Source organism: Hydra vulgaris, chromosome 09 (assembly GCF_038396675.1).
Source record: "Hydra vulgaris chromosome 09, alternate assembly HydraT2T_AEP".
Taxonomy (NCBI): domain Eukaryota; kingdom Metazoa; phylum Cnidaria; class Hydrozoa; order Anthoathecata; family Hydridae; genus Hydra; species Hydra vulgaris.
The window spans coordinates 16,710,153-16,728,447 of NC_088928.1; the positions used below are offsets into that span (position 1 = coordinate 16,710,153).

The following is an 18,295-nucleotide window of genomic DNA, read 5'->3' on the forward strand; positions in this document are numbered from 1 at the left end:
AAAACAGATAAACATTAATTTTCCCGGTTTTTCAGTGATAATAATTTTATTACCGAACTTCAACTTTAATCGTGCCTTAATTGTTCTGTTATCTAAATGTAGATTTTAGCAAATATTTTTTAGTTCTTCTAATGAAAACTGGCAGTCATCGCTATTTTTTTATAATGTATTTAAATATTTCTTCCATCGCAATATTTGTAGATTCATCTTGAGGACGACAGATTTTACACCCATTGGTTGGTCTTAAGAAAGAATTTTAACAGGTATTATGATATTTAGCCTCAGCAGCAACTAAATCAAATTCATATTCAATGCGTGCAGTAACCTTTTTTGCTTCCTCTTCAGAACAACTCCGTGCTACCTTCAGAATTGATTCTTTAAGTTCAAGAGTCACAACTTTATGAATTTTACACCAAACTTTCTTTGCTTTCTTCTTCTTTATGGCACACCACATGAATTGTTACAGACTTTAGATCTTTCAGAAATTCATAAAACCCTTCACTTCTTTTAACACTTGTATCAATCAAAGTCTTCATTCCACAGTTTCACTTGCTATTAAAAGTTTACTACATATAAAACATAGTTGCGACATTTTAATAAAATTATTAAACGGTTCCAATCGTAATAAAAAATACTGCTCGATACTTTTAACTGCAATGGAACGTTTAATGCTAAAAGTATTTCATCGTTCGTAACTTTGTTCCAAGAGAATTTTGGGAAGTCAGACGAGAAAAATCAGTTGAAAAAATTATTTGAAAAAAACATTTTTCATTGTTCTTATGCAAGTTCAAAGAAAAGCCGATGAAATAGTTTATTAAAAAATGCGTTTAAATGCTGTTTGCTTTTGTTTGATCTATTTTTATGATAAAACATTTCCTTTTTTTTTTTAAAAAATACAACTTTTTTTTATACCTTAAACCTTAAATAACTTTTTTTGTAAATATGGGATCGATGGGGACTTTTAATACTTTATTTGTAATGATGTGCTTAAGGTATGTACAAATTTTCAGCTCTATGTGAATTATTGCAAATCTACCACTATTTTTTTGTCTATTTTGCCCGGATTAAACATTTCTATCAATTTTTATAAAAAATATTAGAATTCTGAACAAAAAAGAATTATTTATAATTAAGAAAAATTGCAGATAGACAATCAGAACAGATCATTTTATTAAACTATGATGTTCATTTTACCTAAAAATCGTATTTATTTAAAATCTCATTTAAATTTAGACAAGAAATTGTAGTTTTAAGAAGATTTAGAAAGAAAAAAAAAAAGAATCTTCAGTCTGTGTTTTTTTGCTACCAACATTCTTATTTTATGTTATGGTAAAATTTATATATATATATATTTTTCATAATTCACAGGCCTGATTGTTTAACAGAAATAAGTCATAGTCAGCAAAATATTATACAGACACTATAATGTTTGAAAATCACCTTAACTACACCGAATACTCAATTTGCAATTTTAATGTGCGTTTTTATTTTAATTATTTCATTTAGAACAAAAAAAAAACATTCTCTTTGCTATTTATATTTTAATAAAAATATAAATAAATTTTTATAATCGCGCATGCCAGCCTAATAATGGCCATCCAGCTAGTGCTTTTCCTGCAGTCATTAAAACTTCAAGGTTCAAAATAACCACAAAATCATACTGCATGCATGTGTGAAATTTCCAAAAGTAATTAGTGACAATAATTGAGTTTATTCGAAAAAAATCTTTATTTAACTGCAATAATAGATTCAATTTGACTTTAGAATCTTGAACAACTTTTTCTTATGACTTTAACTTCAGAATCTTAATCAACCTATTCATAGACATCATAATATGATGTTAAACAAATGTGTTAAACAAAAAACAGAAGTTGCAACAAAAAGTCTTTGGTTAAGAGTGTGCTCCAAAGGCTATATGGGATAATAGCAATAAACAGTAAATGGCCAATAATATTTCATAAAAAAATTGAATGGTTAATCTTCTGAGAAATAGTTTTGATTAATAAAGTGAAAAATGACAGGATTAAAAGCAAAATACGAAAGTCAGGTTGTTTATGTGTCACCTGTTATATAAAGGTCCCAAACGTGCTACTTGAAATCTAGGGTTGTTGTAGGTGTGAACTTTGTACCTCTAACTTAGCTAGTGAGCGCTTTTGATATTCTGATGATGTAAACAGAAACAAGTAAGATCTCTTGATTCAAAATTTTATTTTCAAGTTATTGCATCTTTACAAAAGTTGCTTTATTTTCTACACTTCATATTTTAGTGTTCAAAAATATATTTTACTATATAACTGTGTCAGTTTTCTATTTTCTTTTAAAAAATTTCATCAAATATCTAATACTAAGAAATAATTTAAAGCTGATTTAATGTTGATTTAACGTCGTGGCTATTAAAAGAGCACATTATTATTTTAGAAGAGAACGGTTTAGAATCTAGACCTTGAAAAATATCTCAAATATAAAGTCAATATAAATCTATTTTGACCTGATATTTGCATAATGCTGATATTTTTTGTTGTTATTACTGATTTTATTTCTGCTTAAAATATCACTAATGACAAACTATTTAAATAAAGATAAATAAATAAATCTGATACTCCAGTACATATACCGATTGAGGGTCCATGTTTGGGGGGTTGTGTCTAGGTATTAAAAAAAATGAAATAAATTTTTTTTATCGTTTTCTTTTCTTTTTTCTGAAAAATTGTCTGGTACCGTATAGTATAAAAGTACCTTAAGAGGCTTTTTCAGCCTGTCCCCTCACAGTCCGTTTCTAATAGCTCTTGAAAGACCACCATGACCAGTCATAGTTTTTTAAAGTCACAAATACAAAGTTCTTGATAAAGAGGGGAAATAATAGTATTTTAATGTAGATGTCTATACGGTAATTTTATAATATATTTTATACTATAAGGTACCAGACAATTTATTTATAATACCAGAAAATCTAACCCTGCTTTAAAAAATGAAATTTTAGGCGCGTTTGAATTCTTAGCGAGTGTAAATTAATTTGGTGCAGCATATAAACCTACATTTGTTTAGTTTTTTACTTATCTGTATTTTTGAAATTATTAATGCATTTAATGTTGGGAGAGAATAATCTTGGTCGAAAAGACTTTTTTATATAGTTATATCCCTTTTTCAACTGAGTAAATACGAACTTTGATAAACGAAGTATTTTTATATACATATATATATATATATATATATATATATATATATATATATATATATATATATATATATATATATATATATATATATATATATATATCAGTCTTCTCCGTTTAGCTGTGTGTATGTGTGTAAATAATATCCAAATTAAAACATAATTTTGATTTCATAAATAATGTTTCTTTTATTTAGTGAAATGGTTAGTAATTTAAATTGTTTGTGTAATTGGTTATTAAAGTTAATGTTATTAGTTATTTTTATAAATAAATAAGATACATAAAATTAAGAATATGATATAATGACTAGGATAGCTTCAGTTTGATTTGATAATAGGCGGATGTTATGCAGTAACACATCTTTTTAAACATTTTAGCTTATTTCATTGTTAGCCTCTCAGTTCATTGTTTTTTCGCAACTTTGTGTATATGGCTCTACATTGTTGTTTTAAGATATTATTGCGAATTTCGGAAAGCAGAATTGTTTTAAGAACCAAAAAAACTACTGTTTAGCATTTTTGTTGAAACACTAAAATCTTTAAGTTTTTCCAGAGGAACCCAAACCAAACGCGAAAAAAATTTTATAGAATGTTTGAAGACTAAATTCAGTTTGAACTGTACGCGGTAATGTTGTAGTTAAAGCGCTTGCTTTGTAAGCGAGAGAGGTACAGAGGTTAAATCTACCACGTGCTTTGTTTTGCCGTACTCATCTTGTATATCTGCGCAGTGGCCTTGTTCGTTAAGTTTGTGTTTTCAGAGTCATGTTTGAAATATAGTTGCAATGATTATAAATTTTTAAAAATATGAGGTGGTCCAGCTGGCCACTCATAATGTAAATCTTTATTACATGCGTTAAATTTCGCAGCAATACGAGTAATAACAATAATTCATTATATTTTTATTTTATTTACAATTATAAATGCATTTTAATAATTATTTATTTTCTAACTTTGTTTAGTTTTCGCACATGTTGGATGATCATGCCGAAACGATACATCCCAAACAAAAGAAATGGGAAGAGAGAGCTGCAAATAAACAGTGGAGACCTAAACGCATTAACGCAAATCGAAAAAGAAACTTTGATAATAAAAGTTTAAATAAAAAAACCTTGAAAAAACAAAAGAAATGATAAAATAGAGAATTTAAAAATTAAAAACAATTCTGATGGTGTAGCGAATGTTTTGAACATGTACCAATCTCCTTTATTTTATTTTTTTTGTGTGAATCACAACAGATAAGGCACTTAATCATATTTTTCATCTTTCTTGATGGTTGAGATTATTTTTATATAAGAGTGAAATAGAAAAAGCGTTCTTTTGAATTAAACGCGAAGCAAAAACTTTCATCTGTTTCTTGAAATAAGTATTTATATGGGCATTTTTTATTAAGATTACATAAATTCACAACTATGCAAATTTCATTTCGGAAACTTTAATAAAGTTAATAAACAACAACTTGTTATGTAATAAGAAACCCAATACAAAGATATAAAAAATATTTTTTCTTATAAATATATTTTTATTCAAGTAAATATTTTTTTTTTTTTTACTAACAAAGTATTTTAAGACACTAAAAAACTACATATATATAATTTAACTTTTTTTAAATAAACTATTTTTAAGAATAAAATAGCTTCTGATCGTGATCTCAATAAAACCCATGTTTTTTAACTTGATATGACGTTTTTATATAAAAATGGACGGTATAGTAAGATAGTTGTGGAGTTTAAATTAATGATTTTTTATAAGGATTTAATAAACTATTTAAATATTGGTTGCTCACTTAGCATATTAAAAAATGATAAGCGAAGAAAAAATTGATAACATATTTGTGATACTTTTTATGCTTTTTTGTTCAAAACATATTTTAGTCTGTAGGAGTAACCCGTTTGTTTTTGATTCAATTGGTTGCGCAGTATGCAAAGATTATAGAGACGTTTAAATAACGAAATGAATTTACGAAGATTACCTGAGGTACACTGTGTATGCTTGTTTTTTCGTTTTAAAAAGTTGTAATTATAATAGTATGATTTAAGCTCGTAATTTTTGTTTTAATATGATTTGTTTTTGTTTTTTTCCTTTTTATTCACTAAATAATGATTCATTTTTTATTTGAAAGCGTTAACCTTTGGTGCTTTATTTTAATTAAGCGCAAATTTTTTTTATGTTAAGCAGTATGTAATTAATTTGTTTTTATCAAAACAGGTTGCATTTGTATGTATTATCGTTTAACCTTTTTTTTTTCTACTTTTGCAAGCTTGTTTTTAAAGGTTTTAAATCGCGTTTCGCTTTTTACCTTTTATAGGAAAAAGTTCTTCTAATTACCGCTTAATCATGTTCTAATAGACTATTGAATGACAGTCCAGTCAATGTCAATTAAATGACAGTCCAGTCAAAACTCAGCGGTTGCATATAGATATGACGTTAAGTTTTTATCTTAAACATGACGTGATAAATTTAAAACGACAGGATATATATGTGCTTTTATGTTTTTGTTTTTTTAATAGATTGTTTTTTGAGCTTGGCTCAAAAAAATCTTTAATTTACTTTTTTAAGTATTTGTGCAGCTACTTATCATTGTGAAAATGATTTTGGATTAGCTTTTATTTGTAAAATAAAAGTGAAATATGTTTGGATATTGTTCTGGTCTTTTTTTTTTATTGCGATAGTGCTAAATTTTGCGATATTCGTTGCATATTCCTGAACATCCTGATATTTTAAAAACCTTCATTCAAAATACTTTTCAAGGATATAATATTATAATTATTATTTAGTTAAACCTAACTATTATACTACTTTATTGCAAAATCAATATACTATTATACGGTGTACTTAAAAAGTTTGTCATATTTAATTATTATTTGCAATGTGTTTTAATTGGTTTCTTATTCTGATTGATAAACGTTATTGTGACTTTGGTACAGCACATATAGGGGTCACCCATATTGTACGTCACGTTAATTATAATTTTTGATTGAAGTAGGAGATCATTTGCTCTTTTGGGTGAAAATTTCATTCAACATAAAGCGCTTTATTACTTGTCAAACTTCTGCGCAAGAGAGCCACCGATCTCCTTCTACTTAAAAGTTTTATTTAGCGTGTGGATGACCCCTAATTTGAAAGTCCAAAATAATAAGGTATGTTCAGAACTTGTTTTCAGTTAATTTTTTGTTCAAAGAAATGTTTTTAAAAGAAGATTTAAGATAAAAAATCTTAAATTTTAAAAAACTTTTTTATTTCTCTTTTGTTAAAAATGTACTTTTGTAAAAAAATTACAATAATATAGTTATCAGATTAAGTTAAAATATGTTCTCAGGTAAAGTTAAAATATGTTAAGAAACGATGCAGTACCTTTTACATATTAAAATATGGTAAGAAACGACGCAGTACCTTTTACATATTAAAATATGGTAAAAAACGATGCAGTACCTTTTACATGTTAAATAAGATGAAGTTTACCAAACAAAAAAATTTTATATGAGCAATATAGGACATTAAATGCAAACCAAGCACTGCGCAGTGGGGTAGAAATGCTTCAAAACTGGGCATTGGACGAAAATGAAAAAGAGCGTTATGAAACATTTTTTCGTGGTAATGTATAAAAGAGTATCTGGTCAATCTAACCCTCGTTTTTTTAAGGTTGGACTGACCTTTTGCCCTGTAGAACCCATAATCTAGCTCAATTCTTTTCTTTAAAAAATAATTCGGTTGCGCGAGTTATTAGTACTACTTTGTTTTTATAGTGTTAAAGCTGAAGTTTGTTAAAAACTTTTAAAAAAATTTCGGATTTTTCGGGATTTTTCAATTTTAGTTTTGCCGCTATCTTTTAGTAATGAAAAAATAATTTTAAAGTGCTTAAAATATACATTAATAGTCCTTTTAAATAAGTGCATTTAAAATAATTTGTTATTTAATTTTTTTAAACAATCTGCTTTTAGATAATATTCTCACTTAGATACAGTTTCAAATTATTTTTTTATGAAATTGCTAATGATTAAAGATTTTAAAACTTTTTTTTTTTTTTGCACTTATTTGCACCATTTTTGTGTATTAGTGGAGGTGTGTCAATTACATCAGTAGAAACCAGGTAACGAAACCATGAACGCTCGAACGTTTTTTTTTTTTTTTTTGAGCAATTTTAAACGAGTAAAACTAATAATATTTCGAGTTTTTTTGACTTTTTTACATTAAATTCGAATTACTATAATTTATTATAGTGAATCGATTAAAATACGTATTATTACGTATTTATATTATTTATTCATGCAAGCTTTCGATTTATTTTCTTTTTTACATTATCACTTACCGATTTTAAATAAAACTTAACTCGAAATTACTCAAAAGTACATTAAAAACGTTTGACAATTGTAAATGAATGTCTAAAAACTATGGAGTAACTTTTTACTAAGTCTAAAATAATTATTTAACTTAAAAATCCAAAAAAAAAAAAATTAATTTCGTCCAGTTTTAAAGCTATTCTGCCCCACTGTGCGCAGTCGACTCGTGTAAAATCATGTAATTTGTTTACAGAGGATTGTGGGATGCCCTGGTAGTATAACGTTCAAAAAACAAATTAAAAAACGAAGAAATCAAATTTAAAGTTAAAGCAAACAAATGCTAACAAAAAAAAAAGAATAACAATAATAACATATACTTTTCGTTGTATACTAATTGTATTATAATTAAATTATACAAATTAATCAGTAAAATAACTAGATAAAATTAAAATAAAATCTTTGACTTATTCCAAAAGAAAACAAAAACGCATCAGTTTGAAAATTTGTTCAATGGCCTACTTTAATTTTGTGTTTTAAAATGTTGCAAAAAACAATAATAATAATAATAATACTAAGCACTAAATTATATCAATTAAGCACTAAAACTTATTGCCTAATTAATAAAGTTAAGTACTTTCCTATCTTTGTCTCTTGGAAAACGAAAAAATGACACATTTTTAACGGCTACTCCACTTGCATGTGTGCAGGTAACAGCTGCACAATACAAAGGCATTTCTTTATACTGAAAACGATTATTCATTGAAGAAAAAACGTGGTATAATATACAGTAAACACTACAGTTTCATCCAAGTATATTACGAGAGTTAATTTTTATACTACCAGGACATTCCATAATGTAAATATAAAAGAGTCGACAGCGCTTGATGCAAGTTCCTCTTTATCTCTTATCTTAATCTTTTTTTTATCTATCGCTTTTTTTTTTATCTATCTCTATATCTTTTAACTTTATAAGATACCGTGTGAGCTGTGTGTGGCCATGATCTTGTGCCGTGTTCTTGTGCCGGAGTATTAGGATCTTTGTTGTTCAACGCTAGCCTGGGCTAAAGTCACTTTTTTTTCTATGGCAAAAGACAATTTTTTTTGTTTACAACGGAGACTTTTCTGTTAAGATCAGAGAAAATCGATTTGAGGTGGTAGGGCTATAAAATTAGGCAATTATTAACAATAATTATGAAATGAAGCACAAAATTAGAAAAAAAGTGCCTTGCTTGCCTCGAAATTTTATTGTTAAAAAGTGTGAAAAAAACGAAAACTTCAAAACACAATTTCTCAAATGTGACTATAGATCAACACTCCAAATTTAATATGGTAGTTCTACATATGTACAAAATTAATTTATCGTATATTTGATTTTTAAATTTGCCTCCCTGGCTCAGATTGTATTGGCTTTTAAACTTTAATATACATTTTTATTAAAACAACTATGGCAGATAAAACCACATTGTAGCGCCCCAAAAAGAAGAAATTTTAGATGACGCCCCAAAAAAAGAAACTCTTATAACAAATGAATTCTACATATATAAAGAACATATCCTAAAAAGTTCAGCTTAATTGCTCAGTTTAAACTGGAGATTTGATGTTTTTAAATTTAAAAAAACAACTGAAAATCTCATAATGAGCAAAATCAAGTCAAAAATTAAAAAGCAAATTTTTTTTCAATATCTTAGTACCCCATATGAAAAGATCTGAATTTTTTTCTTTGCTTTTTGCATATTAAAGTTGATTTACGATGCTTATTTACAATTCGCTTTTGGTACAGTTTTGGATCCTAAATATCCGAAAGTAACTTAAAACAGATTTTATCCCATCTACACTATCATTATAATGAACAAATTTCAAATGTTCTTCTATTTACAAAAATGATTTTGGGACAACGAGTCTATTAAATTAAATGAAATGCTTCATTTGAATTTTACGTTTTACCATGTAAACATTTTCCTAGCAAATCGTGATCAGATAAATCTTTAAAATAGGTTTTATTATATTATGAATAAAGATAGGAAAGTTAACAGTGTTTATCTAATATTGGAAAAAGAAACTTTTTCCAATATAAACACTAGATGCACTAATTATATAATATAAACACTAGAAACACTAGGCCATCTAATTTTACCCAAATTAGATGGGTAAAATGACAAAGATTTAGGTTTATTTCAAGTTTATAATTAAAATAGTATTCGAAAATTAAAATATTTCAGCAGATTTACTTAATTTTAATTAGTTTTTTGAATGAGTTGTTTATATGGAAGACGGACAGGGTAATTTTCTGCATGGAGAAATGTTAGGCACATAGCAAAATCGTATTAAGAGGAAACTTTTAACAAAAGAACTGCTTTAAAGAAAGGATTTTAGATCTATATGGGTAGAGAAAGACCGTGTAAAACAATTTCGGCTGAACATGTTAAATAGTGTACTGCCACAAAGAAAATGAAGAAAGCGTTTTGGAATGGCAAAAAAAAAAAGCTTGTATTTTTAACTTTATTAAAAGGTTGCTAAAGTTGTTAAAAAATATATTACCAATATGGTGATCTAAACAGCAACATAAATTATGTCTTTGTTGTTTTTTAATTTTTTTTTAAACAAATTCACTCCTAACTCCTAAAAGCAATGAAGAGAGTTGAAGAGCAAGAAAACGATTGAAGAAAAAATTTAAAATTTTATGAACCAGAAAAGTTTAAGAACAATAAAAAATATTTATGATAAAAGACTGTAAGGTTTACAAATCAGAAAAATAAATTTAACAAAAAAAACAACAAATATTCACAAAAAAATTGACGAATGAAAGTTTTTTGATCACAAAGGAAAAAGTAAAAGTATGCAATTTAGATGAATAACAATGTTACGTCAGCAATTTCGATGAATAACAATGTTACGTCAAATTGAGCATTCTTTGATAAAACAAGAGATAGTAGTTTGCTCAAGCAGCAACCATGTTAGTACTTGACTGAAAGTTTTGCAGCTAGAGTAGGTCTAACTACATTTACAATGCGTTTTTAGACCTTGCCTAAAAAAGAAAGGCAATCATTTTAAGAACTAACTCAAACATTTCAGCAGTATTCCATACAAGGATATAAAAAATTTATTGGGGTAGGAATGGAATCAGGAATAAAATAATGGCAAGCACGATTAAGGTGAGTAACCTCATCAAATGCTGGATTGTGTTTATGACTGCCGTGGGGAGTTGGTATAGAAAAATAATCTGAATAAACGTATCATGATGTAAACTTACCCAGTGAGCACACAAACTAAAAAAGACGTCTTTTGAACGTTAAAAAGACGTCTAAAACGTTCAAAAGACGTTTAAAAGACGTCTGTTTTTACATAACTTGCCCACAAAATAAATACTGATTGGGTAAAAGCTTGAGGGGTAAGAGAGATCTATTGAGTTTTTTAAAATTTGAACTAAAGTTGATATTGTCCAGAATTCAGCTAAATACTTGTTAAATAGTTTATAAAGTATGGAAGAAAGTTATGTTGAACACTTTGTAAGATAGTGACAAGAACGTCGTCAGGGTTGCAAATGTAAAGGAGTTTAAGCAAGAAATAACTTTAGCAATGGAAGCCGGAATGATTTACTATGAGATGACTAAATAAGTGAGGTGATTAAATTTGTAATAAATTAGAGCCAAAGTTCTTTACAAACAGCTCTGACTTTTCCTTAAAAGAAATATTATGATTAAACCATGTTTTGAATCTATATGACTATTTTAAGTACATAATGCCATACTTTCCTAAAGTTTTTGAGCACGTGTTGTATTAAGCTCTGTACTATTTAATTTAACTGATATTTTATATCTTGTAGCTTCAGAGCCGTACCCACAATTTTGATATTGGGGGGGCCTGGGGTTTCTTCGATTGAAAAAAAAATTATTGGGGGGCCTATGCCCCCCCGGCGGTTACGGCTCTGAGCTTTCATCACTAGCAACAACATTTTTTATTTTGATACTATTCTTTAGTACGAGTTATAGATAAATTTTTGCACCATCTTTGGGTAGGATTAAATAAATTATATGCTACTACATTATAACATTTATATTGTTATACTTACAATGATTATATATTTACATAATTACATGTTACATGTTTACTTTTTGCATGATGCCTATTTATTTACTGTAATATGTATTTACTTTTTTAAATAACAAGTTCAAAATATTTAAGTGCCACGTTTGTACTGGCTAGAATGCACGGTTTCTACTCGTGGTGGATGCGTAGGGAAAAGAGGCTAAATTTGGCATTCTCCAATAGTTACCAAAGTTCTAACTTTTAGTCTCTTCACCTTAAAGGTGCTATTTACTTTATTTTACTATTAAAATCAAACGATAATATCAACGCGCGTTACAATAATATCAACGCGCAATTTATTTATCTGCATTTATGATTTTCGCTATTAGACTTGAATGATTAAAGATAATAATTGCGATTTTATTTCCTACCATGAACAAGCAAATAATCTAGTTGCAGCACTAAATAAATTATTAAATAAAAAGTTGTAGCTTTTTTTTTTTCATAAGTTTTTGTGCAAAATGCGGTTTCAGTGATAAAATTGTAGTCGTACCAAAACAAATGCTAAACGGTGCAAAACTTTAAGTAGTTCTCGAAACGAAACATTCAAACCATGACTATTATGACACTTACTATATAAACTTTTAAAACATGACAATTATTTGATTTATGTCTATAAACATATTAAATCATTACTAGATCAATCATAAAGTAATTACGATCCATTGGCGTGACAATAAATGCAGGAAACTTCTTAAAAATGTGAATGTGCTCCTGCAACTTGCTGATATAAACGGTTCCCAACATTCTTCACATAAGCCTTCAAAAGTTTCAACTTAGCTATAAAAGCTTGCTTTGAACTTATCCTACATTGCAAATAACGAAAAGTATTAACTGTAATTTTAAATTTTTTAGTTTAGAAAAATGACACAAAATCAATTAAGGAGGACGATACAAATGTAAGGACAAGCACGGTTGAGTCAGATCGAATTGTACCTTATGAGTGTCATTATAAAACGGGGAAACATAAAACACACTTCAGACTGCTGAGATATTACTAAACTCGATTAGCACGGATTTTTATGATGCCAACTTAGCTGACCCAAGAACACCACGTATATGGAGTAATAGCGTAAACATCATGGTACCCTGAGATGAAAATTTTGAAATCTTTTAATTTTTCCGCAGAAAATAATTTAATTTGAATGTTTAAATAAAGTGAAGTTTTGACTTTATAGTACTTTATAGCTACAAATAGACTTTATAGCTACAATAAAAACACCTGTAAAATGAGAACCACTTTATATAACTTGATAAAAATTAGTGTTAATGTAGCACATGGCTACACCAAACTCTAGATAAAATTTCTGTTTGACTGGTTAAGTAATTATTGGCAGTTTTAATTTATATTTTGTTAGTTTTTTGCTACTTAGACCTCAAAATGTTAACGATTACTGTGATATTTGGTCACTATTTTTAAAATAATGGTTATATGAATGTTCTACAATGTAATATCAACAATTATAATTGTAGTTGTCACATCGATATATGTATCATGTTCATTTTATAGACCAAAATCTGATTTGCTATTTAAAGCGTGGTTTGACTAGGTCAATGCATTGCGTGAAAATATCAGCATTTTCTAAGGTGTAAACTACTGTCAAAATGCATATAAATGTTAAAAAATAGTTGAAAAGCTTTCATTAAAATACCTTCATAAAAAAAAAATATGAAAATTTAGATAAGATGACTAAAATAATTGACAAATAAAAAGTTTTTTTTTGGGGGGGAGAAGGGGAGGGGGGAGGAAGGGGGGGGGCGAGAGGTAAATCTTATGAAACGGAGCATAGTCCTTTAAAGAGCAGTAAAGATCTTTTGTTGGAATGTGTCATCAAACAAAATCCCATCAAAATTGTAAATAAGTATGGCAAGTGTTACTAATTTAAATAATTAAAAAACAATATATAATATAATTATTTCCTTTAAAGGAAAGAATAATGCAAGACTTATTTCCTCATAATTTAAGTAGTTGTGTTCTTGATTTTAATTGTTTGTAATTAATAATGTTTGTAGGTATGTTAATAGATTTTTATCAAAAATAAATTCAGGTTAAATTTTGTAAAAGGGATAGTTGAATTAAGTAAAGTTGGATTTAGTGAATTGCTACAATGCCAAATCAAGCAAATATCACGATGAAAATCGAAAGTTTGTGTGCTTGTTCTGTCTGAAAAAAAGCAGTAAATAAAGTTGATCTGCTTGGATAGCAGTAGGCTGTTCAGGCAGCTTACTGCTTTCCAAGCAGATCAAATATGCCAACTGTATAAGACAAAGATCAGTATTAGTGATTCTCGGGGATCATAAGGACTCTGCAAATCAGGTTGAACAATTTTGCATAGGATAAAAGCGTGGGAAATGTTATACTCCCTCCTTTGTTTAATTTCAGTTCAATGCAAATGAGACCTGAAACAAGAAGCAAAGCTGTTTGTTGTTCAAAACTACAAGAAAAACATCCTCTAGAAGAACAAACTACCATTGAGAAAGAACCAAATATAGGCTTCAGCACATGCCTCTGCCTATTAGGAAAAGGTTTGCCGCACCAATGTTCTCAAACGAAGTTCAGGGAAAACCTTCAATAGAAGCCAAACAAATTGCATCTCGAGTTATTTCGAATAAAGAATTATCCCCTGAAGGAACTATTCGACTTGCTAAAGCATCTGGCGGGCCTCCACTTACAATTAACCTAGGTAAACATTTGTACTTATGTTATTTTTACATATATATATAAAAAAAATCTTTAAAAAAAGAGACAAGATTAGTTTCGGGAAGTATATTTTTAATAAGTTTCTAATCACTTTAAAAACAAATAATTTTAAAGTTTTAAACAAGCTTTCTCAACAAAGTTTAATAAAAAGATAAAATATGTATGTTTTGGTTTCAGGTCAAAGTAGTGCCCAGCCACTATCAAGCGCTTCAAAATTGACTACTCTAGTTTTTTTAAGTATACAATTAAATACGGGACTATCAAACAACGGATTGAAAAAAACTGGTCAGAACTGTAAACCAAACATTAATCAGCAAGGTTACAGAGCCAAATTTTTATAAGAATTTTTTAAGAGCAGGTCAACCTTTTAGTGATTTCTTCATCTGCGGTGACTTAAAAATTAACGACGGAAAGGAAATTCTGATTCATTTTGGGTTGTTGTACACTGCAATGATTTATTAAATCGTGTTGATATTGCGTTAAGGTTGATGTTGATATTGCGTTAAAGTTGATTGCAAGCTCACCACCTCAAAAACAACCTTTAACTTAAAAGAGTGGCAAAGACACTGGAGTTAAGAAACAAATTCTTACTGCGTTATTTGAAGATTTTTCAGAAACTCACTCCAACATTGAACAAATCTAGTAAATAATTTTGACTTGCTATATGAAAGTTTTAAATATAATTTGTGGTCTTCAAACTCATTCAAGTATGCACCCTTGTGCATGGTGTGACGTCAAATCCAAGTGCCTTGCCAAATCTGGATATTTGCGAATACCAAGCTCAATCAAATCTAGCCTTCAGTCTTTTCAGTAATCTAATGGGGTTGTTGCTCGTGCAAAGTTGTTTGATAATGTCATTCGAAACCCAATCATGGACCTGGTAATGTTCTGCTTTTGGAAATAACCCCATCTTTGGAATTGAATCTCCTATAAGGAGATGCAATTTCATATTTGAGATTATTTCCAAAATTATAGACAACTGTTGTTAATCTTCTTTTCAAGATACTTAAAACTGCTTGGAAAGAAGCTGCTAAGTGGCCAACTACTCTCCACATTTAACTGAGCCCGCATAATGGGAGCCAGCTCAAGGAAAATGAATGCAAGAAACTTCTTAAAAATGTGAATGTACCCCAGCAACTTGCTGATACAAAATCGGTTCCCAACATTCTTCACATAACTGAAGTATTCAAAAATTTCAATTTAGCTGTAAAAGCTTGCTTTGGATTTATCCTTCAGCCAGATTTTGCTGAAAATAATCGAACATTTCAAAAGGTGTTACTCAATGATAACTTTTTTTTTTTTTTTTTTTGCAATAAATAAGCATCTCATTGCAATATTTAAAATTCAAGTGTATAATAATAAAAATATATATTCACAATGATCGTTATTAAAAAACAAAAGAACGAGGGGACTCGTAGAAGTTCGTACGGTCTTGTAGTCGAGTGCCGCTAAGAAATGATTGTGTTAATATTTATAAGATATTTATAAGATAAAAAATAAGTATCGAAGTAAGAAACTTAAAATATTCCGTTATAAATTCAAGATGCGTTATATCTATTACATATGTATATTACACTTGTTAATGATGCATATATAATTTTTATAAACTCATATTTAAATAGAGGGTGAAAAGGAAGATTACTAAAAAATATCCGGAGTATATTGTTAAATCTTCGATTGTATAAATGAGTTCTTTAAGCTTTCGTTTAAAAGAAAAGTAGTCACTTTGATGAATAAAATGCTCAGTAAAATTTTTTAAAACTAATGGGCTGCTTTATAAAATTATGATTGCGTAACTATTTTTATCTTTTGAATACAAATTATGGAAAAAAATTGGCGATGAATTGGTTTTTACATTTACTGCAAGCATAACACCCAAAATTCACACCGTTTTCTACCACATCGTAGATTTCATCAGTCGCAAAAGATCCCTCTTGAAGCCCTATAGTAAACAAATTATCAAAACTGCTCATCAGGACTTTTATAAACATTGGTCAAGATAATCATTCAGAGTAAAAAGAAAGATTGTTATGCTGTATAACTGATCTGAACGATAAGCATCTTTAAAGAAATGCTACTTTAATTTGATTTATTAGATTAGGCAGCAGAAAATCATTGCTTACAGTTTATAATGAACATTTTAACCATTTTAATCATTAACTTTTATTTTTTTTTTTTTTTTTTTATCTTAGGTGCCCCAAGAAGTCCTTAAGGTCTTATCACAGAGCACCGCGGAGGAGCATTTAAAAGGAAGTTCACGCCGTCTTACCGATGATTTTAAGTGCTCTTAGATATTATGAATTTTAATATTGTAAAAATATTGAAGAGTATTTGACTAAAGGAGTATATTACGCTGTTTTGAATAATTTTCTTGAGGAGAAAATCAATAACCATGTCTTACAATTTAATCAGATGCTATTTGAAGGCAATTAATGTAAAAAGTAGGGTTTATATAGTTGATTTTTTACTTCATTTTGAAAGTCAATGTATTTAAAAAGGTTTCAAGGGCCAATAAAAATTCTTTCAGCAGAAACGTTTTTTTTTTGTTTGTTTTACCAATACAAACAAAAAAAACGTTTATACTTTAGAAAATTTTGAGATATTTACGCAATGAATAACCCAACTCAAACCACACTTCAAATAACAAATCAATATTTTTGTCTATAGAATGAGGACATGTAGCATTAAAACAGTTATAATAAAAATTGTTGATATTTTATAGTAGAACACACAATTAACTTTTATTTTGAAAATATTGATCGAATATTACAGTAATCGGTTGCGTTTTGAGGTTTAAGTAGCAAAAACTAACAAAATATAAACTAAAACTGCCATAAATCTTCAACCAGTTAATCAATCCAACTGAAATTTTATCCAGAGTTTGGTGTGGCCATATGCTACATTTGCACCAATTTTTATCAAGTTAAATATAGTGGTTCTACAGGTGTTTTTTTTTTTTTGCACTAAAAAGTCAAAATTTCACTTAATTTGAACATTCAAATTAAATAATTTTCGCGGACAAAATTAAAAGGCGTTCTTGTGTCTGCTAAGTTCACATAAAGCTAGCAGACACAAGAACGCCTTTTAATCTTAAAGTTCCAAAAACCTTGAGTAAAAGCAATTGCTTTTTTTCATTCGCCCGGTCTTATTTCTATGTTTAGTGATACAGACGCTTTAAGATATCTATAGACATCTTAAAGAGTCTGTATAGATAGTCTGTATAGATATCTGTGTTATAGATATTTTGCTATAGCAAAACACAGCTTAGACATTATGAATAAGATAAAAACTACTTGATAAAAACTACTTGAATATTTATCTAGCAACTGCAAAGATAGTCTTATTTCCCCATACTTTAAAAATTGCTCCACCACCACTAGCCCGTTGCTCTGATTAAAGTAAAGAAAATATTAATTTCAACGCTTTAATAGATTCTGTATAACACGACATTCTAGAGTTTTACTTAGAAACTGAGCTTTAAATATAGCATATAACAACAGCAGCACTACCAATAGCTTATGAATACAAAAATACTACACAAACATTTTAAAATTTACTTTGATAAATTAAAAATCTGTAACAAAACGTCACACTACAAGCTATGCTTATTATTTATACTTTTATAGAAGATGAGAATACCAGAAACTTACCTAATTAAGTGCATCTAATGTAAATAAACATGATTGAGTAAACCTTCTCTCATGATCGAATTGCCCCAGTTAACAACCCTAACTATCTGTGCCCCCTCTAAACTCAAGTCTTAGATAAAAAAATTTATTTATATTTGATGATTTAATAAATAGGTAATTATGAATATTTTATTTTAAACAAACTAAGGCATCAAAACATGATAAAGTACAACATGCAAAAAACGGTATTTTCAAACAATATCTATAAAAAATATTGCCTGATATAGTTTCATATAAAAATATTTGGACTTTTAGTTAAACGTTTATCTTTTTATGACATTATTGTTGAACATTGTTTTCTAAAAAATAAAGTATACATAAACTGTGTGTACATATTGCATTATCTAGTTTTTTGGGAATTTTTGACGTT

The 18,295-nt window shown here is 28.2% G+C and overlaps 2 protein-coding genes across 3 annotated transcripts in view; both read left to right on the forward strand.

Moving 5' to 3' along the window:
- Positions 1-4,378, forward strand: part of LOC100214898 (CCAAT/enhancer-binding protein zeta) — a 96,834-nt gene extending 92,456 nt beyond the window's left edge. The window contains exon 31 of the mRNA XM_065804874.1: positions 4,132-4,378. Coding sequence (XP_065660946.1) covers positions 4,132-4,302 — 171 coding nt within the window. The 3' untranslated portion in view covers positions 4,303-4,378. The remainder of the gene's footprint in view (positions 1-4,131) is intronic.
- A 603-nt stretch (positions 4,379-4,981) lies between these two features.
- The window catches only part of LOC101235924 (uncharacterized), a 31,470-nt gene continuing 18,156 nt past the window's right edge, over positions 4,982-18,295 (forward strand). Inside the window, exon 1 of one of the 2 annotated variants that reach the window (XM_065804877.1) lies at positions 4,982-5,146. In XM_065804877.1, coding sequence (XP_065660949.1) covers positions 5,123-5,146 — 24 coding nt within the window. In that variant the 5' untranslated portion in view covers positions 4,982-5,122. Of the gene's footprint in view, positions 5,147-6,089; positions 6,310-18,295 lie in introns of those variants that run through there. The other variant, XM_065804876.1, reaches the window with a different exon arrangement.